General features: G+C 60.0%; 1 protein-coding gene and 1 pseudogene across 15 annotated transcripts in view; one reads left to right on the top strand and one right to left on the bottom strand.

Moving 5' to 3' along the window:
- Positions 1–1,394: 1,394 nt before the first annotated feature.
- LOC138850372 (NADH dehydrogenase [ubiquinone] 1 beta subcomplex subunit 5, mitochondrial pseudogene) lies at positions 1,395–4,859 on the bottom strand (annotated as a pseudogene).
- A 2,184-nt stretch (positions 4,860–7,043) lies between these two features.
- The window catches only part of CFAP74 (cilia and flagella associated protein 74), a 63,137-nt gene continuing 49,450 nt past the window's right edge, over positions 7,044–20,730 (top strand). For 4 of the 15 annotated variants that reach the window (XR_011390921.1, XR_011390922.1, XR_011390923.1 and 1 more), the window contains exons 1-3: positions 7,044–7,301; positions 18,111–18,190; positions 20,410–20,488. Coding sequence is in view for 10 of the 15 variants with exons in the window: in XM_070079400.1 (XP_069935501.1) it covers positions 18,130–18,190; positions 20,410–20,488 (140 nt within the window). In the remaining 5 variants the exon portion in view is untranslated. Of the gene's footprint in view, positions 7,302–8,404; positions 8,426–15,493; positions 15,513–18,110; positions 18,191–20,409; positions 20,489–20,730 lie in introns of those variants that run through there. The other 11 variants (XM_070079403.1, XM_070079402.1, XM_070079400.1 and 8 more) reach the window with 10 other exon arrangements.

Genomic DNA, 20,730 nt, shown 5'->3' on the forward strand with positions numbered 1-20,730 from the left:
TCCAGACTGGCACAGGAGACCTGGCAGAGGATCGAATGCAAAATGCCCGCAGCGGCCGCGCGTCCAACCGGCTCCTCGGTCGGAGCGTGCTGTTCACGCGGAAGCCGGGCTTGGTTTCGCTGCTGTTTCCAGTAATCAAGGCCTTGGGAGCCGATAACACTCACTCCTTGAGCCAAAGAGATGTCGCAGCACAGCGACTGGCTGGCGTTTAAGGTGGAGAAACCCGTTTTAGTCTTAAGGCGGCAGTGTGAATTGCCTCCAACGCAAAGGAGCATTCCTAGGACACAGTCTGTGGGTCGAGGGAGGCACACGTGGACTCTGAAGGGTACAGGAAAACCGCTACAAAAGGTGCAGGGCGGCCAGGAACTGCCAGGGACTGGCCCTGCAGCTGCTCAGACCGGAGTCTCCGCACCATGAGGAGCCCAGCCCTCCCGGCCCTCGCCGCACTCCTCCCTGCGCGGTGTGGGAGAAGGGAAGGCAGATTTGCTGTCATCTTCCAGGGTCCTGCAGCTCTCTCCAGGGAAGCCCTCTGCAGATCGGCACCCACCCAGCAGACAGACCTCGGGCGAACGAGAGGAGGAAGCTCCCTGCCCCCGGAGAGGAAGGATAGACACGAGGTGACAGACAGGGCTGCAGCTGTGGCGCAGCGGGCTAAGCCACCCCTGCGACACTGGCATCCAATTCAACTGCTGCTGCTCCCCTTCTGATCCAGCTCCCTGTTAAGGAGCCTGGGAGAGCATCGTGGGATGGCCCAAGTGCTTGGGGCCCCTGCCACCCACAGGGGAGACCCCGGGGCACTTCCAGATTCCAAGCCTTTTATGGCCGTTTGGGGAGTAAACCAGCTAATGAAGATCTGTCTCTTCCTTTCTGTAACTGTGTCATTTAAAGAAATAAATAAATCTGTTCTTTAAATTTATTTGAAAGTCAGAGTTACACAGAGAGAGAGAGAGAGAGAGAGAGAGAGAGAGAGAGGTCTTCCATCTGCTGGTTCACTCCCCAAATGGCAGCAATGGCCACAGCTGAGCTGATCCGAAGCCAGAAGCCAGAAGCTTCTTCCGGGTCTCCCACATGGGTGCAGGGGCCCAAGGACTTGGGCCATCTTCCACTGCTTTCCCAGGTGCATTAGCAGGGAGCTGGATTGGAAGTGGAGCAGCCGGGACTTGAACCGGCGCCCATCGGGATGCTGGCATTGCAGATGGCGGCCTTACCTGCCAGGCCACAGCATCGGCCCCATTTTTTTTATTTTTTAAGTATTTATTTATTTATTTGAAAGTCAGTTACACAGAGAGAGAGAAAGAGAGAGATTGATTGATTGATTGATTCCATCCACTGGTTCACTCCCCCAGTGGCCACAACAGCCAGTGCTGAGTCAGGCTGAAGCCAGAGGCCTGGAATTTCCCAGGGGTCTCCCAGGTGGGTGACACGGCCCACGCTTTGGGCCATTTTCTGCTGCTTTCCCCAGGCCATTAGCAGGGAGCTGGATTGCAAATAGAGCAGCCGGGATGCGAAACAGCGCCCATATGGGATGCCAGCATCACCGTGACAGCTTTGCCTGCTATCCTGGCCCCTAAAAAAGAAAATAAACAGAAAAGAGCACTGATTCACGATGGAATGCATGATGTGGAAGGATTTAAGCAAGAAAAAATGGCAAAATCTACCTGTGCTGGAAGGCACTGAGGGAGGTGTCAGTGGGAAATTTTCGGAGGTGATGACGGAGCTGACGCTTGGAGAGAAGGCCAGCTTCATCAAGACTCGGGAGGAAGACAGGAGGTGCAAAGACCCTAGGCAGGGGCCACCGGCAAGCTCAGCGGAAGCGAAGTCAGGCCAGTGCATGCTGGGATGAGAGCAGAAAGAGGGTGCAGTGGGGGCGGGGTCAAGGCCTGGAAGACGGGCTTTATATGATCCTTACGGGTGGTTAGCCGAGAGGCGGGATGGGCTTTATATGATCCTTACGGGTGGTTAGCCGAGAGGCGGAGACGGCAGAGACAGCAGAGACGGCACTCCCGACCACAGCAGGGGCCAGGAACTCAACCCAGGTCTCCCAGGCAGTGGCAGGGACTCAACTTGAGCCATCACCGCGGCCTCCCGTTCCCAGGAAGCTGGAGTTGGGAGCCAGAGTCAGGACTCATGTCCGAGCACTCCGTTTGGGGTGCGGTGTCTTAACTGCTGGGCCAACTGCCTGCTCTTGCTCTATCTGTAATCAGCTTTATTGAGATTAAAGTTCATATGCGATGAAACGCACTAATTTTAAGCATCCAATCCGATGAGTTCTGAGACGGGTGTGGGGTTGTGGAGCCACACCGTGCTCCTGACGTCACACATTCCCATCGCCTCGGAGAGATCCCTCCTGCCCACGCCATCTCCTCTCCCTTCGCCCAGCCCTGGTGACCACGCGCAGCTGCCCTCTGCCCCGTGGCTTTGCTTTCCTGGAAGAGGACGTTAGTGAGGTCGCACAGCATGAGATGGGGGTCGACAGCCTTCCAAAGTGGCTCCCAGTGACCTGGCCCTGGCACCACGAAACTCCTTCCCTTACGTGAGGTCTGGATGCAGCGACTTGTTCTAACGCCACCCCAACAGGCATAACCACCAGGGGACGGCTCATCAGGTCTTGCTGACTCTCCCGCCGGTTCCCTTTGATGGAGCTGGCTGTCATGTTTTGAGCTATGTGCTGGAGGCACGGAGTGCTGAGGGCAGCCTTGGCCACCAGCCCAGAAGGACTGGCCCCTGCCCCCAGACAGCAGGGAGCTAGGCCCTGCCAGCTGCCCTGAGGGAACTGGAAGTGGATCCAGCCCACTGACCCGCAAGCTGACAGCGGCCCTTGCCAACCTGATTGCAGCTCGGTGAGTGACCACGAGCCAGGAACCCTGACCTACAAAAACCAGGACAGCGAGGCCTGCAGTGTGACGCCACGCCATCTTGTGGTGGCTTCTTGTACAGCAGCTCTGACGCCTCCCCCAGTGTCCACGCTTTCTGGAGCCCCATCCATGTGGTTTGCTTTATTGCGTAGTTTTCCGTGGCATGAACACACGTCAGCACATTCAATGTCCACCTGCTGGCGGGTGTCGCGGTTGTGTCCGGTCGTGGCTTTATGTGAAAGCTGCCTCAAACATTCAAGCACAAATCTGTGTGGACGTTTGTTTTCATTTCTTCTGAGTAAATGTGTAGGTGTAGGCTGGCTGGCTTTTAAGGGGAATGTGTGTGTGATTTCGTGAGAAGCTGCCCACCTGTGCTCCACAGTGCCTGTGCCTCTCTGTAGTCCCACCAAGGACACCTCACCAACACTGGACATTGTCAGTCTTTAATTTTGCCAGGCCACTTGGCAGCATCTCATTGTAGACTGCATGTGCATTTTCCTAACTACTTCTTTTGGCAAATTGTTTATTTGGCTACATCTTTAAAAAAAATTTAAGTTGTTGGTCTTTGTGTTGTTGCATTGCAAGAGTTCTTCCTACATTTTACACGTGAGTCTTTGCTGGATGTGTTTTGCAAACATTTTCTTCCAGCCTGAGCTTGCCTGTTCATTTTTTTGTTGTTGTTCATTGAAAAACTTTATGAAAGCGTTGATCATTCTCTATAGCTGGTTCAGTACTTCCTGGGCAACTTAAAATGCTGAGTCATTCCTGAGTGCGGGTATCTGCAGCAGAAGTGTGAACTACCACATCTGACTTCTCTAACTTACACTTAGCAGGTCAATAAAAACTAACCTTTTAAAGACTTCGCAAATTCCTATTTCCTTGTTTTTGTTTTTTGTTTTTTGTTTTTTTTTTTTTTTTAACACTTTAAACCTTCTTAAAAGAGGCAGCTGAAACCCCACAATCAAAGCCTCAGCCTGAACGAGCGATCCAAGAGGCTCCTGGACTCATCTCAGAGCAGACGGAGCGCGTTTAGCATTTATTTCCCACTAAAGAGGATGCATTTGGGAGAAGGGAATGAGCCGTTGTCAGGAGCTGCTTTTGGTGAGTGATCAGTAAGAGCCTCGGCCGTCATGTACTGATACCAGGGCCCACTGCCTCTCTCACACGTCCATCTTTGAACTTCCAGCTCCTCTACCTGTAACTCAGCCTTTTCTGCTTCAGTTTGAAGAACGGCCATTGTTTGTTTATTAATTCTCTGCAGGACGATCAAAGAGAGTATGGGCAATCCGTGTGGATGTACGATGCTTGCCATATTCCCAGTGTTCTGGGATACGGCTTCTGGCGTGTCTGCTAATTCAGCTTCACCAATGAGTATATCCACCAGAGTTATGCCAATTGCTACTGAATCGCAGTCAATAAAATGTAGAATTTCAACAGCTTCAAAAACTGCTTGCCATAGGATCCAAGTTTGATGAGTCTTTTCTCATGGTCTCCACCGGGCGGGACAGAAGCGACAGCCTTCGGAGAGCCAGGAGAGAGCAAGCCTCCAAATCCGAGTTGAGGGCCAAGGCAGCGGCCAAAGCGGCTACTCTGTTGAAGCACACGGCACAAACTCGCCCTGCCACAAACTTAAACTCATTTCTGCCAAACTCGTGGTGTCACAAACTCATCTCTGCCGCGGTTACGACAGGCAGTAGAAGGAAAGCTTGCCTTTCAGTTTATTGAAGTATCTTCGAGGAGTTGAAGTTCTTAATGAAACTAATTTTATCTCTTTTCCTTTGTGGTTTGTGCTCCAACTTAGTTTTCCTTTGTTGAACAGGGGCCTGTGCCTTTCCCAGGCAGGACACGGGGGTCACCAGAGGACTCCCTGTGTGCACTGCCCGTCTCCCAGCGATCGCTGTGCTCGGAGCCGTCGGGTCGATAGTTCGAGTACGGTTGCCCGAATGTTTTGTTCAGGTTTTCTGTTGTTTCAGGCAGGAGGTCCATCTGTTCCCGCTCCTCCATGTCAGCTAGAAGCTAAGACCTCGCCCTCAGGGTAAATGTACCATACATACACACAACAGCTTCACTGAGCTATCACTCACTAAGCCATAAAATTGCCTTCTTTTTTTAATATTAAGGTTTATTTCATTGGGGCCAGCGATGTGGTGTAGTGGGTTAAAGCTCCAGCCTGCAGCACCGGCATCCCATCTGGGCGCCAGTTCTAGTCCCAGCTGCTCCTCTTCCCACCCAGCTCTCTGCTGTGGCCTGGGAAAGCAGTGGAGGACGGCCCAAGTCTCTGGGCCCCTGCATCCATGTGGGAGACCCAGAGGAAGCTCCTGGCTCCTGGCTTCGGATCAGCACAGCTCCAGCCATTGCAGCCAACTGGGGAGTGAACCAACAGATGGAAGACCGACCGACCTCTCTCTCTCTCCTCTCTCTGTGTAACTCAGATTTTCAAATAAAATAAATAAATCTTCAAAAAATTTTATTTTATTAATTTGAAAGAGTGATAGAGATAGGAGAGACAGAAATCTTCCATCTGCTGGTTCACTCCCTAAATGACTGCAACAGCCAGGGCTGGCCCAGAGAGGCCAGGAGCCAGGACCTCCTTCCAGTCCTCAGTGTGGGTGGCCAGGGCCAACTACTTGGGCCATCTTCAGTTGCTTTCCCAGGTGCGTTCACGGGGAGCTGGATCCGGAGTGGAGTGGCCAGGACTCAAACTGGTGTTCCAATGTGGGACACGAATGTTGCAAGCAGTGGCCCCACCTGCTGCACCACAGCGCAGGCTCCCTGCCCTCACCCTTCAAAGTTACTCTCTGGGCATTCACACTGAGCTCATCAGCACTCTGCTGGGTTTTGTTTGTTTTAAAGATTGTAGAGTTACAGACAGTGAGAGGGAGAAACAACGTTCTTCCATCCGCTGGTTCACTCCCCACATGGTCCCAACGGCCGGAGCTGAGCCGATCTGAAGCCAGGAGCCAGGAGCTTCTTCCAGGTCTCCCATGTGGGTGCGGGGGCCCAAGCACTTGGGCCATCTTCTACTGCTTTCCCAGGCCACAGCAGAGAGCTGGACTGGAAGAGGAGCAGCTGGGACTAGAACCGGCACCCTTATGGGATGCCGGCACCACAGGTGGAGATGGGCCCACTGCGCCACCGCGCCGGCTGATTCTTGTTTTCTCTCTACTTTCATCTGATTGCATGATTTCTCACAAGCAGCTGGTGCACTCCCTTGTTGCAGTGTATGGAAAGTCTGAGTACTTCAGAGTTTTCCAAGTCTCATTTTCATGTTTGATTACTATGTCTGCTGCTGTTAAGTTCCTGGTCTGTGGCCTGTGTTCGTCAAGTTGGAAGACATGAAGCCACTTGGGCGGTGAGCTCTTGGCCCGTCCTGGGGTCTTGCATGGGTGTTGAGCCACGAAGCTCCCCTCCCCCAGCCTGTGCCCTCAAGCCCACCCCAGGCGCGTGCGCGGTTTGCTCCTGCAGCCCCCTTTCTCTCTGCGCAGGCCCGCTTAGCGATGAACTGGAAACCATCTCAGGGCATCTGCTGGCGACTCAGGAACTGCGGCGTCCTCCCGAGGGCTCGGGGCAGCGCCAATGGCTTCAAGTTCCTTCTCTCCCTCGGGTCAGGCAGGGGGGACTTCCGCCCCACGAGTCGCGGCGCCGCGCACCGACTCCGCCTCCCGATTCCTCACGCAGCGTCAGTGGCTCCACCCTGGCCTGGTCACTGGGCCTAGCGAAGCCCAGTGCGAACCAAGGCCCTCCGACACCGCCGACTCAGCACCCGCTCGCCCGCCGGCAGCCAGCAGGGGGCTGGGCACGGGCTGCGGGGGCAGCCACGCGCGACCCCGCCCCGCAGGGAGAAGCCACGCATCGCCAGCTGGACCCGAGCCCGGCCTGCGAGGGCCCGGCCGCTCCGGCTTTCCTGTCAGTTCCGGTCGCCATCTCTGCGGAGCGGCAGCCGACGGCGGCACCTGGGCCCCCAGCACCAGTCGGGGGCGCGCCCACCACGACCGCGGCTGAGGAGAGGGCCCGCCGGGGCCGCGCGGCCGCCGAGGAAATGGCGGGCGGACGCCCTCGCGGCGCAGAGCCGCCCACGGCCGCTCCGCCAGGCCCGCGGCGCCTGGACGACCGCGCACCCTGTGGGCCCGGGCGCGGCGCTCCCGGAGGGGCGGCTCCCACAGGACCCCGCCTGCGTCCCCTGCGGCGCGGCCCACCGCCCGGCGGCCTCCGAGGGGCCGCGTCCCTGACCGCGTCGAGGACACGCGCCCGCCGCGCCCACACTGCGCCTGCGCGGGAGGCCGCGCCGCCGGACCGGACCATCCGCCCTGGCGGGGGAGCCCGAGAGCCCCCGCAGCGATGGAACCTCCCGTTGCCAAGGAGCCGCCGCGGGGACGCCGAGAGCGGCCGCCGGAGCTAAGCCGCGCCGGGACCCCAGCGCGGCCTCCGCGGACCCGGACCCGAGAGGTGAGCGCGGCGGACGAGGCGTGCCGCGGGTGCAGCGTGTTGGTGTCTGCGAGCGTGGCCCCGGCCCCCGCGGGCCCTCGGGGCCGCCGGGCGGTCCCCGCGCCTGTGGCCGTCCTCGGAGCCCTGGGGCCCTGCCAGTGCCTTCCCCCTCTCTGCTTCCCCGGACGCCCCCCGGAGCCAGGTTCTGGCGCGGGCACCCCAGTCAGGTCCCCGCCCCGCCGGGCAGGGGCAGCCTCTGCCTGCCCGAGCCGGGACCGCGAGGGGAGCCCCTCCCGGACGGGGCTGACCTGTGGCTGATTTCCTGCTGCTCTTGGCCTTGCTGACCGCGGGACAGGCGCCACTCTGCAGACTTTACGTAAACGGAGTAATTCCGTATTTAGTCCTTTTTAAACTTCGGAAGCAACCAGGCTTACGCTGAACCCGCAGCTGGGCACAGAACGCGTCTTCCTGAAGCTGTGGGCCCGAGGCTGGGCTGACCGCCCCAGGGGGCCTCTCCCCCCAGGGGGCCTCTCCCCCCAGGGTCTGCACCCCGCCCAAGGTGCTGTGAGGGGGCAAGGACTTGGGGGAGGGGAGGAGCAGCCCTGTGCCTCCCCCGGCTGCTCCGGAAACACCCTACCACCCATCACCCTCACCACCCACCCCACCCACCACCCATTACCCACCACCCTCCCCACCCTCCCCACCCACCACCCACCACCCTCCCCACCCACCACCCACCACCCACCACCCTCCCCACCCACCACCCATCACCCACCACCCTCCCCACCCTCCCCACCCACCACCCACCACCCTCCCCACCCACCACCCACCACCCAACCACCCTCCCCACCCACCCACCACCCAACCACCCTCCCCACCCACCACCCACCACCCATCACCCTCACCACCCACCACCCTCCCCACCCACCACCCATCACCCTCACCACCCACCGCCGCCCACCGCCGTGTGCCTGCCGCCATTCTGGGGGAGTTCAACCCTGGTGCTCTGCGTGGCCCGCGCTGTCTCCGCGGCTGTGGGGCTGTGACTTGCGCCCCGAGACGCTCACCTGTCGATGCCCCACCCGCAGGATCTGGACACGCGAGCTCATCGCTGTGAAAAGCTGAGACGGTGGTCCCCGCGCCGGGTGGGTTGGCGTCCCTTTAACAGACGCGAATACTGGTGCTCGCAGGAAGTGCAGCCGCCGGCCGGGGCGGGCCCTGCAGACCCTTGGTTCCAGGCGTCCAGTCCCCAGACGGGGAGAGCACCAGGGCTGGGCACCATGTCCCATAGCCCAGGGGCCTGTGGGGACAGGAACCTCGGAGCCAGAGGGCCTGGCAGGTGGACCCATGGCCCCCAGAGACGCCCAGGCCCTGACCTCTGAACCTGGGGCTGTAGGTGGGCGGTGTCCTGGCGTCCTGAGTGGGCCCAGAGCCATCACAGCGCCTTTTGATTGGAAACAAACGGGAGGCAGAAGAGTGAGAATCAGAAAGACAGCAGCCGGCGCTGTGGCAGAGCCGGTTCGAGTCCCAGCTGTGCCACTTCTGATCCAGCTCCCTGCTATGACCTAGGAAAGCAGTAGAAGATGGCCCACGCACTGGGCCCCTGCATCTGTGTGGGAGACCGGGAAGAAGCCCCTGGCTTCAGATGGGCGCAGTTGAAGACCTTTCTCTCTCTCCCTCTCACTGTCCGTAACTCCCCCTCGCGAATATAAAATCAAATCTTTTTTTTTTTTTTTTTTTGACAGGCAGAGTGGACAGTGAGAGAGAGAGACAGAGAGAAAGGTCTTCCTTTTCTGTTGGTTCACCCCCCAAGTGACCGCCATGGCCGGTGCACCGCACTGATCCGAAGCCGGGAGCCAGGTGCTTCCGGTCTCCCATGGGGTGCAGGGCCCATGCACTTGGGCATCCTCCACTGCACTCCCGGGCCACAGCAGAGAGCTGGCCTGGAAGAGGGGCAACCGGGACAGAATCCGGCGCCCCAACCGGGACTAGAACCCGGGGTGCCGGCGCTGCAAGGCAGAGGATTAGCTTAGTGAGCCGCGGCACTGGCCGCGAATATAAAATCTTAAGAAAGAAAGAACGGAAGGAAGGAAGGAAGGAAGAAAGGAAATGGAAGACAGACAGTAGCCGACACGGCTGTTTGTGGAAGGAAACCCTGAGCCAGGCACTAGGTCCGCTGGGCTCTCTGGGAGCCCCCAGGGAGGCGCGCAGCCCTGCTGACACCCCGACTTCGGCCCGTTGAGACTCCTGGGTGTCTGAGCCCCGGAGCTGTGCGGCGGTAACTCGGCGTGACTCTGAGCCCCTGAGTTTGAGACGGCTTCTCCCATCTGGGACTGAGAGGGAGTTTTAGCTTCGCTGGATGACGTCGGAGTCCTTCCTCAGGGCCTGTCCCAGCTCTTCCTCCCCCGTCAGCGCACGAGAACATTTCAAAGTCCGTAGAGACGGAATTACAACACTAGTTTAGGGGCAGGCATTGTGGCCCAGCAGGTGAAGCTGACCCTCCAAACGCCAGCATCCCACATCAGAGCGCCGGCTGAAGGCCTGGGTGCTGCACTTCCCATCCAGCTCCCTGCTAGCGCACCTGGAAAGACAGCACGTGATGGCTCAAGGACTCGGACCCCTGCACCCACGTGGGAGGCCTGGGTGGAGTGCCAGGATCCTGGCTTCAGCTTGGCCCAGCGCTGGCTGTGCTGCCATTGCAGAGTGAACCAGCGTATGGAAGATTTCTCCTTGTCTCTCTGCCTTTTAAATAATAATAGTCATAGAATAATTAAAGTTTATTTTGGTGCAAAATGCTTTGGCATCCCTGCAGTTTTTCCAGTAGGCACATTTTTAATCCCGCAAACATTCCCCACTTCACGCCCTGGCTGGCACCTGCTGGTGTGTTACCACATCAGTCTGCTAACTGCGGAAGGATCATTCCTCATGCCTTTATTTTTAAGATTTATTTATTTATTTATTTGAAAAGCAGATGGAGAGAGATCTTCCAACCGCTGTCAAGTGGCTACAACAGCCAGGGCTGGGCCAGGCCGGAGCCAGGAGCCGAAAGCTCCACTGGGTCTCCCACGTGGGCAGCAGGGGTCCAAGCACGTGGGCCATCTTCCACACCTTCTGAGCGCGTTAGCAGGGAGCTGGATCAGAGTGGAGCAGCTAGGACCTGACCCAGTGCTCTGATCCGGATGTCGGGTCAGAGTGTAGTAGCCGGGATTTGAACCAGCGCTGGAGTCACGCCAGGCCCCACCTCGTGGTTTCACTTTGTGTTTCGCGGGTCCCTCGTTAAGGTGAGCAGCTTGGGCTGGTTTACGACGTCTCCAGCCCGGCCTCTGGAGCTGCCAGGAGGCCGTGGATTTCACAGGGAGCGGCTGGCGGGCGCCCCCCGTTTAACCCAGTCCTGATGCCTCCGCCTGGAAGCACAGGGGCCTTCACCCAACCGCAGGTGGTTTTCCCTGGCTAGAAATTGGGGCTCCCGCAGCTCCCGTGGGCTCAGTTAATTTGCTGAAGCAGCTCACTCGGGTTTGCAGGTTCTCACAAAGGGCCCAGGTGCAGAGGTGCACGGGGCGGGGGCGGGCGCACCCGTGTCCTCCGACACCGCCCCGCAGGGACCTCTGTGCGCGTTCTCGGGGAGCTCCCGGAACCCTGTCCTGGGTTTTCTTGGAGACTTCAGCCCCTGTGTGGGGCAGGACAGGTCTGTACCGGCTCTCAGGCGAGGTGGGTGTGTGCACACATGTGCACACATTCATGTACTCCTGTGGAGACTGAGAGGGGTTTCGGTTGACCTATAGGTAATTTGCAAAGAATTGCAGGGGTGGTTTATTATAGAATCATGATTAGGGAGGCAGAGAGAAATTGATCTTCCCTTCACCGGTGCCCTCCCCAAACCCCAGCAACAGCTGAGGCTGGGCCAGGCCAAAGCCAGGAGCTCAGTGTGCTGTCCCGTGTGGGACGCAGGGTCTGCGTAAGCAGGCAGCTGGACCAGAAGCGTGAGCCCAGGCGCTCTGTGGGGCGCAGGCATCCTGAGCCGTGTCTCGACTCGACTCGCTAGGCTGTGGGGACGCAGATAGTTAGCTTCACACCTGGCACACGGCGCCCCAGTTACGAGCAGCTTTGAGGACATCACCATGGGCTTTTGTGGCCAAAGACTCTGCCTGCTTGCTGGCATGTAGGTCGGTGGCTTTAATAAACCCCTGTCCAGGGGTCTCTGCCCGCTCACCCCGCCGTACGCAGTGTAGGGGAATGTGTGCGCGGCCCTCCCCCACTAACAGCATAAGTAGGTTGCTGCCTCCTGTCGGGGGCCGAATCTCTTCTCAGATGCTGCCCCACCCCCACGATCCAGGTGGGCTGCAACCTTAATTCCCCCTGCTGTCCTGTCTTCAGGAAGTCTTTTCTGCTTTAATGGCTGCCCCCTGCCTTCCTCAAACCCTAAAATCCTAAAACCAACATGATCCCCACCCCCAAGAATTGCGTGATGGCAGCATGGGGTTTCCAGTGTCTGTTTATTTTTTTAAAAAAGGTTTATTTATTTATTTGAAAGAGTTACACAGAGAGAGGAGAGGCAGAGAGAGAGAGAGAGAGAGGTCTTCCATCCGCTGGTTCACTCCCCAGTTGGCTGCAACGGCCGGAGCTGAGCCGATCCAAAGCCAGGAGCCAGGAGCTTCAGCCAGGTCTCCCACGTGGGTGCAGGGGCCCAAGCACTTGGGCCGTCTTCTAATGCCTTCCCAGGCCACAGCAGGGAGCTGGATCGGAAGTGGAGCAGCCAGGACTCGAACTGGCGCCCAGATGGGATGCCGGCACTGCAAGCATTGGCTAACTCACTTTGGCCACAGCGTTAGCCCGTTTACTTTTTTGTTTTAACAAAAGATTGATTTATTTATTTAAAAGAGATGCAGAGAAGGAGAATCTTCCATCCTCTAGTTCACTCCCCAAATGGCTGCAATGGCCGGAGCCTGGAGCTTCTTCCAGGTCTCCCTTGTGGGGCAGGGCCCAGGCACTTGGGCCGTCTTCTGCTGCTTTCCCAGGTGCATGAGTGGGGAGCTGGGTAGGAAGTGGGGAGCTGGGGCTGACGGGTGCCGCAGGTCTGCATCACGGCACCAGCCTGCTGTTTCCTTGTGTTGAGACTCCCGTGGGGGCGCTGGCTGGGCTTGTCTCCACCAGAGGAAGGGCTCGAGGCGCAGATGCAGGGAAAGAAGTATAGCAGGGGTGGGAGCGCCCGCCTCGGGCCAAGGCAGCCCCAGGCAAGACTCAAAACTCACCAGGCTGCGGCAGGCTGATGTTTAAGTGGGTCATTTTGCAGGCCCTCACATTACATAATAAAGATCCAAATGGCCCTTGGCAGAAAGCAGGTTCCCCGCCCGGCACTCACTCGGCGGTGCAGAGCAAGGGCTTGGTGGTGCCGACCGGGCTGACTCGTGGGCACCACCTCCCTGCCTGCAGCACTGCTTTCTGGAAGCGCTGATTCCGCAAAGTCAACGTCCCCCAGTAGGGAGAGGGGAAGTGTGAGCCCCAGGGACCGCCCCGCCCAGCAGACGGACACTGGTACTTGTGTTTGGTACCCCCGGGGCCGCCCTGCCCAGCAGGCGGACACTGGTACTTGTGTTTGGTACCCCTGGGGCCGCTCCGCCCAGCAGGCAGACACTGGTACTTGTGTTTGGTGCCCCAGCCCTACCGCACTCCCTGTGAGTTTGGGGCTGATGGATCTAAGAGGTCCCCAGGCAGGACCCCTCGGCCCGCGCACTGCTCCCGGCATCACCAGCGCCGAGCGGCCCCCAGCACTGTCAGTGGTCACCTTCAGTAATTGCCTAACCAGTGTCTCGGCGTTGTTGGCCCGACCCGGGCCCAGGGCCCCAGCTCGGCACTGACGGCCCCCACCCCCTGCAGAGCTCTGCACACCTTCCGTGTTTGTGCGCGGTGTCATTGTTTGTTCTGCTAAGTGGGAGCGCACTCAGTCCTTAGTATTGTCCTGTATCTAGCGACCTTACTGGGTTTCCTCCATGACCGTAACAATCTATCTGTGTACTGGGGCACCTCAGAATGTTTGTGGAAATGGGATTAACAAGGATTTGTTTTCGGGGCCGGCACTGTGGCGTAGTAGGTTAACCCTCCGCCTATGGTGCCGGCATCCCGTATGGGCACCGGTTCAAGTCCCGGCTGCTCCTCTTCCAGGCCAGCTCTCTGCTGGGGCCCGGGGAAGCCGGGGGGGACGGCCGAGGGCTTGGGCCCTGCGCCCGCCTGGGAGACCCGGAGGAGCACCTGGCTCCCGGCTTCGGGTCGGCGCAGCGCCGGCCGTTGCAGCCATGTGGGGGGTGAGCCAGCGTCTGTCTCTAACGCCACCTCTCAATGAATAATTCAAGAAAACCTTGAAAACAAGAGACAGGATTTACTTTCCTGCGGACTAGCCCTGCGGCTTCCGCACGCGGGGGGTCTCCGAAATGTTCCTGGAAGATGCGTTAGGGAAAGCGTGGGCCTGGGGCTTGTCCTGGCCCGGAACACACGGATCCTGATCTCCTCCTGTCCGGAGCTGTGAGGCCCCCGGCGTGTGCAAATTTCAACGCCTGCGGCCGCCGCCCCCCAACTCTGCCAGCGCCTTGGACCCGGGCGGTCTCGGTCCCATGTCTTCCCTTGTCGAGGTTGTGACAGATGCAGAGTTCACCGCGGTGTAGACGTCGGTACCCGCCCTGCTGGGCTCACCCAGGGCCGAACAGCAGTCAGCGCAACTGTGCCTCAGGACGTCTACACCTCAGGGCGCCCCCACCTCCTCAGGGCGTCCTCACCTGGGCGTCTACACCTCAGGGCCTCCACACCTCAGGGCCTCCACACCTCAGGGCGTCCCCACCTCAGGGCGTCTACACCTCAGGGAGTCTACACCTCAGGGCGCAGTCCCCTCAGGGCGTCCCCACCTCAGGGCGCGGTCCCCTCAGGGCGTCCCCACCTCAGGGCGTCTACACCTCAGAGCGCCCCCACCTCCTCAGGGCGTCTACACCTCAGGGCGCCCCCACCTCAGGGCGTCTACACCTCAGGGCGCCGTCCCCTCAGGCGGACATCGGAGTCTGCTCCGGTCACTGCAGGAGGGGCGGCGGCGGCGCTGCCCGGGTCTGAGGCGCGTGCTCCCGCGTGTGACTGAGGGCCGCCCACCCGACGGCTGCCATCGCGCTGCCCTCTGCCACCCACGTCCCCCCGGGGTCCCTGCGGTTCCTCCCGGCGCTCGGACCCGCGCTGCGCACCCGCCCCGTGTGCATCCCCCGGGCTGCACCGACCCGGCCCCGGCCCTGGGGGCGTGTGCAGGGCAAGGGTCATGTCCCCCCACCCCCGGGACGTCTGACGTGGTTGCGGGGCTGCCACCCGCGTCCCCACCGTGGGCCCTCTGCTGCCCGCGTCCCCGCCGTGGGCCCTCTGCTGCCCGCGTCCCCGCGTGGGCCCTCTGCCGCCCGCGTCCCCGCATCCCCGCGTCCCCGCGCCGTGGACCCTCTGCCGCCCCTTCTGCCTCCTTGCAGAAGAGCCCCCACCCCGCGCTGTTCCTGGTGCCGGCCGCGATGGACGCTCCGCAGGCTGTCCGGTTCTCTCTGAAAGCGTTGGATTCTGGGTTGTTCTGTGCTGATTTTTAAATCTGGTTTGATATTTTCCTTTCCTGCTTCATTTAACCCGCTCACGTTTCATCTTGCATTCCCTTAGATTTTAACCGGATAATTCCCTGTTATTTTGTCAGTTTTTCAGGTTTTTTAAAGATTATAAATGCATTTTAACATTTTTTGCAAATCAGTTTCAGGGACTGAGGCTTGGCACGGCAGGTTAAGCCTGGGCACTGGCATCGCATGTGGGCACCGGTTCAAGACCCGGCTGCTCCCTGCTCACGCACCTGGAAGGCGGCGGGACGTGGCCCAAGGACTTGCCACCCAAGTGGGAGACCCGGATGGAATTCCAGGCTTCTGACTTCTGCCTGGGCCAGTCCTGGCCAGCGCGGCCATTTGGGGAAATGAAGTTGTGGATGAGATCTGTCTCTCATTCTGCCTTTCGAAAAAATTTAGAGTGTTTTAAGCGTGATGCCTGGCACCCTGGCTTTGCAATATGACCAAAAATGGAAGCTCCAGCTGCTTTTCTGTCTTTGATTTATTTACGTGAGAGCCAGACACGCACACGCACACGCACACACGCACACACACACAGCTCCCACTCGCTGGCTCACTGCCTCCATTGCCGCGGTGGCCAGCCTGCAGCTGGGAGCTCCGTCCAGGTCTCCGTGTGAGTGCCAGGGGCCCGGTAACTGGGGGCACCACTGCTGCCTCCCCGCTGGCCATTAGCAGGAGGCTGGCCTGGAGTGGACCCTCCTGCGGGACACAGCGCGGAGAGGCACAGGCTGGGCCGCTCTGGCGGAGCCTCATGCCGAAGGCCCAGGGCCTGTGAGCACGGGCCCCGCGGGCGGCACCGCCGTCGTGTGCACGGGCCCCGCGGGCGGCACCGCCGTCGTGAGCACGGGCCCCGCGGGCGGCACTGCCGTCGTGAGCACGGGCCCCGCGGGCGGCACTGCCGTCGGCAGGGGCGTTGTGGGGATGCTTTGCCGAGAGCTGTGTCTCTGTAGCGTGTGTGTGTGTGTGTGTGTTTTCTAAATTAGAGCGAGGGAAAGACGAGGGAGATTTCCATCATTGGTTCACTCCCCAGATGGCCACACGGCTGGGACCGAGCCAGGCGGAAGCCAGGAGGCTGGAACTCCATGCGGGTCTCCCTGTGGGTGCAGGGACCCAAACCTGCGCGTCTCCACTGCTTTTCCCGCCGTTAGCAGGGAGCTGGGTCGGAAGTGGGGCAGCCCACAGGGGACGCCGGCGTCACGAGAGAGGGCCCGCCCGCTGCGCCACAACACCAGCGCCCCTCTGTGGCTTTTGTGGCTTTTTGAGTGATAAATCGTTGGCCTTGTTTTATTAATAATTTAACCAAGAAACACTGTTAGGCATTTGAAATATTTTCCAGTAAGTTATTCTGAGCAATGGCTAAATTAAATAATAAAATAATCCTCCGCAGTTGTAGCATCTTGTACGCAGAGTCAGCGTTTACGTGCATTTGTCCTGGAGTTGGTCAGCACGTCCACGGGAGAGCGCGTCTGTTGCCACGGCGAGGCGCGTTCTGTGACACGTCCACTGACGTGAGCGGCTGACAGACCAGCTCTTCCCTGTGAGTCTTGGTGCCAGCACCATGTGAGTCATAACCACGAACCAATCATGTGCTTGAGGTGGGATAAGAGGTAGGTGGGGGCTGGCGCTGTGACGTAGTAGGTCAGGCGTCTGCCTGCACTGCCGGCATCCCGTACCGCGCTGGTTCGTTCCCGGCTGCTCCTCTTCCCATCCGGCTCTCTGCTCTGGCCTGGGAAGGCAGGGGAGGACGGCCCAAGTCCTCAGGCCCCTGCACCCGCGTGGGAGACCCCGAGGAACGCCTGGCTCCTGGCTTCGGATTGGCCCAGCCAGTGTGGCCATCTGGGGAGTGAACCAGAGGATGCAAGACCTCTCTCTCTGTCTCTCCCCTTCCCTGTCTGCACCCCTGCCTCTCCAATAAATAAATTAATCTTTAAACAATGAAGACGGAAGCCAGGCATTGAACTGAATTTTCCTGAGAAAAGTTGACGTCCGCAGGAGCTCAGCAGGAGAGGCGCGAGATTCCAGCCCCCACCCGGGGGAGCCGCTCACGCCCGGGACAGTGATGGGTGCGAGCGTCCAGGGATCTCTCAGAATGGCCCGGGCCTGTGTGTGGGCCGCGTGACGGTCACGCCCGGGGCGGTGATGGGTGCGAGCGTCCAGGGATCTCTCAGAAAGGCCCGGGCCGGGGTGTGGGCCGCGTGACGGTCACGCCCGGGACAGTGATGGTGTGTGAGCGTCCAGGGATTCTCTCAGAATGGCCCAGGCCGGTGTGTGGGCCGCGTGACGGTCACGCCCGGGACGGTGATGGCGTGCGAGCGTCCAGGGATCTCTCAGAATGGCCCGGGCCGGTGTGTGGGCCGCGTGACGGTCACGCCCGGGGCGGTGATGGGTGCGAGCGTCCAGGGATCTCTCAGAATGGCCCGGGCTGGTGTGTGGGCCGCGTGACGGTCATGCCCGGGACGGTGATGGCGTGCGAGCGTCCAGGGGTTCTCTCAGAAAGGCCCGGGCCGGTGTGTGGGCTGCGTGACGGTCACGCGGCGCCTGAGATAGAACACGCTGATGCCAGGGGTTCAGCTGGGTGGGTTCTGACCGCTGCACACGGTGTCCCCACTCCCCACGTGACGCGGAGCACTGGCGTCCCCTCCCCACCTCTGCTTCCCTGTCTCACGCGGCCCGCGGCTCTGGCTTTCCTCTGAGGCCGCTGGTTAGAGGCTGCTGCCGGGTGTTCTCTCCGGGGCACGCAGCCCTCGCCCATCGGCTCTCCTGGCGACGGATGCTGAGCTGTTGATGGAGGAGGCTGCGCGGAGCCTGGCCGTGCCGGGGGTTTGCTGCCCTGGCCTCTGTGTCTCCGGGGCCAGCCTGGCCGTCCCACTCCCCGCGGAGCAGGCCCTGCAGCAGCACCACCCCTGGCCAGCAGGCGGCGCTGTAAGGAGTCTGGGTGCCGCGGCCCACCGGCCCTGGGAGCCTCTCAGGGCCACCTGGCTCTCTCCTTGGTCAGCCTCCGTCCTGCGACGTGAATGCGAGAGTCTCACGTGTGTCGTTGCCATGTGGGAGCCCTGCGCTGTGGACACAGCACCTGTGTCGGCTTTTCCTAGTGTGTGGCTTCCCTGTCGCTTTCTTTCTATAAACTCAACCTTACGGAGTCTGAACTGTTAGGGCTTTTATAAACTCTATAATGTTGTTGATGTAATAACTTGGTTCTGGTTTTCTGCAGCTGATTGCTGTCTCCCGAGATGGAAGCTGCCGGCCTGTCCCCTGAGAGTGGGGCTGTGGCCCACTCCCCCCTTCCAGAAGGTGAGGGTCACCGGCCCTGCCACAGCCCAGCCCCAGACGAGGACGAGGCCCGGAGGCCGCCCTGAGTCCCGTTATTTCAGGGAGAAGGCGCCTTTCAAATTCCCATTTTCTCGAAGAGGCAGCTGCCAGTCAGCTGCTCCTTAGCTGGAGATGATCAGTAGGTGGGGAGGGGCCGCTGGTTAGGGGGAGGGGCCGCTGGTTAGGGGGAGGGGCCCCTAGTTAGAGGGGAGGGGACGGCTGGTTGGGGGGAGGGACCCCTAGTTACAGGGGAGGGGCCCCGGTTAGTGGGGGAGGGGCGGCTGGCCAGTGGCGCAGGCCGCGCAGGCTGGGAGGGCCCCAGCGCAGACCCTGGCCCTCTGCGCTCAGCGTCACTGTTAATCGGAGGCTGTTTTCGTCCCAGTCCTTTGAATGCGATCTATTTTTATCTTCTCTCTGGAAGCTTTCAGGTTGTTCTTAGTTCTCTGCCGATGGGCAGTGCGGCTGAGACGTGCCTTGATGCTGGCGCATGCTGGGCTCAGGCGGGCGGTGCCGTGTGGGGCTCAGCTCCCTGCCCTGCCTGGCTGCCGTCAGTCCTGGGGTGGACGGGGGCGGTGCCCTGCACCCCTCCATCCTCTGTCTCAGTCCCCTTTGTAACGGGATTTTTTGTGCTTTAAATTCCTGTTCATTCATTTTTGCTGAGATAGACACTGTTTGCCTAAGAACGCTTTTACATTTTAAAAAATCGTTGAAGGCCCAAGGAGTTTTGTTTGTGTCAGTTACATCTGGCAGTTTTTGCTGTGACAAAAATTAAAGTGGGAGGCCGGCGCTGTGGTGTAGCGGGTAAAGCTGCCACCTGCAGTGCCGCCATCCCATATGGGCGCTGGTTCAAGTCCCAGCTGCTCCACTTCCAGTCCAGCTCCCTGCTGTGGCCTGGGAGAGCAGTGGAAGATGGCCCAAGTCCTTGGGCCCCTGCACCCACTTCGGAGACCTGGAAGAAGCTGCTGGCTCCTGGCTTTGGGTCAGCGCAGCTCCGGCCATTGCAGCCATGTGGGGAGTGAACCATTGGATGGAAGACCCCTCTCTCTCTCTCTCTCTCTCTCTCTCTGCCTCTCCTCTCTCTGTGTAACTCTGACTTTCAAACAAATACATCTTTAAAAAAGAGAGAAAAAGAGATCTTCCACCTACTGCTTCACTCCCCTAATAGCCACAGCAGTCAGGATTGGGCCAGGCCACACCACGCCGGTGGCAGGGGCCCAAGCACTGGGCCCGCCTTCTACTGCCATCCCAAGTGCGTCAGCTGGGAGCTGGACTGGACGCCAGTCCTGGTGCCCCACCTGGGAGGCCGGTGTTGCAGGTGGCAGCTTCACCTGCCGGCCCCAGTGCCGCCCCAGGAAGAGCTTCAATCCGGGAACCGGCACTGTGGCGCAGCAGGTTAAAGCCCTGGCCTGCTGCGCTGGCATCCCATATGGGTGCTGGTTCAAGTCCCAGCTGCTCCACTTCCAAGCCAGCTCCCTGCTAAGGTGCCTGGGGAAGCAGCAGAAGATGATCCAAGTCCTTGGGCTCCTGCACCCACATGGGAGACCCGGAGGAAGCTCCTGACTCCTGCTTGGGATCTGCGCAGCTCCAGCCGTTGCGGTCATTTGGGGAGTGAAGCATAGGACGAAGGCCTCTCTCTGTCTCTACCTCTCTCTGTAACTCTGTCTTTCAAATAAGTAAAATAATGTTTTTGACAGGCAGAGTTAGACAATGAGAGAGAGAGAGAAAGAGAGTTACAGACAGTGAGAGACAGAAAGGTCTTCCTTCCGTTGGGTCACCCCCCCAAATGGCCGCTATGGCCAGCGCTGTGCTGATCCGAAGCCAGGGGCCAGGTGCTTCCTCCTGGTCTCCCACGCGGGTGCAGGGCCCAAGCACTTGGGCCATCCTCCACTGCCTTCCTGGGCCACAGCAGAGAGCTGGCCTGGAAGAGGAGCAACCGGGACAGAACCAGCGCCCTGTCCGGGACTAGAACCTGGGGTGCCGGCGCCGCAGGCGGAGGATTAGCCAAGTGAGCCGCACAGCCGGCCAGTAAAATAAATATTAAAAAAAAAAAAAGCTTCCATTCGATGCCTCCCGCCACCAAGAGTCGGGCTCCCTGGGCTCTGCTTGGGGAAGCACTGTCGGCCGCCCGGCGCGCACCTGCTGCGACTCAGCCTGAGCTCCGGGCTGAGCTGCTTTCTCTTCTCGTGACTCCTGACTTGCAGAAGGAGCCGCACTGCAGGATCCAGACAGCGAGTGTCTTCCGCAGGAGGCTGAGCCGGACGCTGCCCCGCGGCTCCACGGGTAACTGAGCGGGGGCAGCTGCCGCCCTCCCCACTGACCGGCAGCCTCACAGGCACGAGGCAGGAGCGCGTGGGGGCGGGGCTGGCAGGGCGGGGCCGCTGGGGGTGGGGTTCAAGGGCGGGGCCGCTGGGGCGGGGCTGGCGGGGGCAGCTCTCTGGGGACTGTCGCGCCAAGCATGGTCAGTGGGTGGTGTGAATGGCAGCTGATAGAGAGAGAGAGGGACAGAGAGCGCGTCCATCCAT

Source organism: Oryctolagus cuniculus, chromosome 7 (assembly GCF_964237555.1).
Source record: "Oryctolagus cuniculus chromosome 7, mOryCun1.1, whole genome shotgun sequence".
In the NCBI taxonomy this organism is placed as follows: domain Eukaryota; kingdom Metazoa; phylum Chordata; class Mammalia; order Lagomorpha; family Leporidae; genus Oryctolagus; species Oryctolagus cuniculus.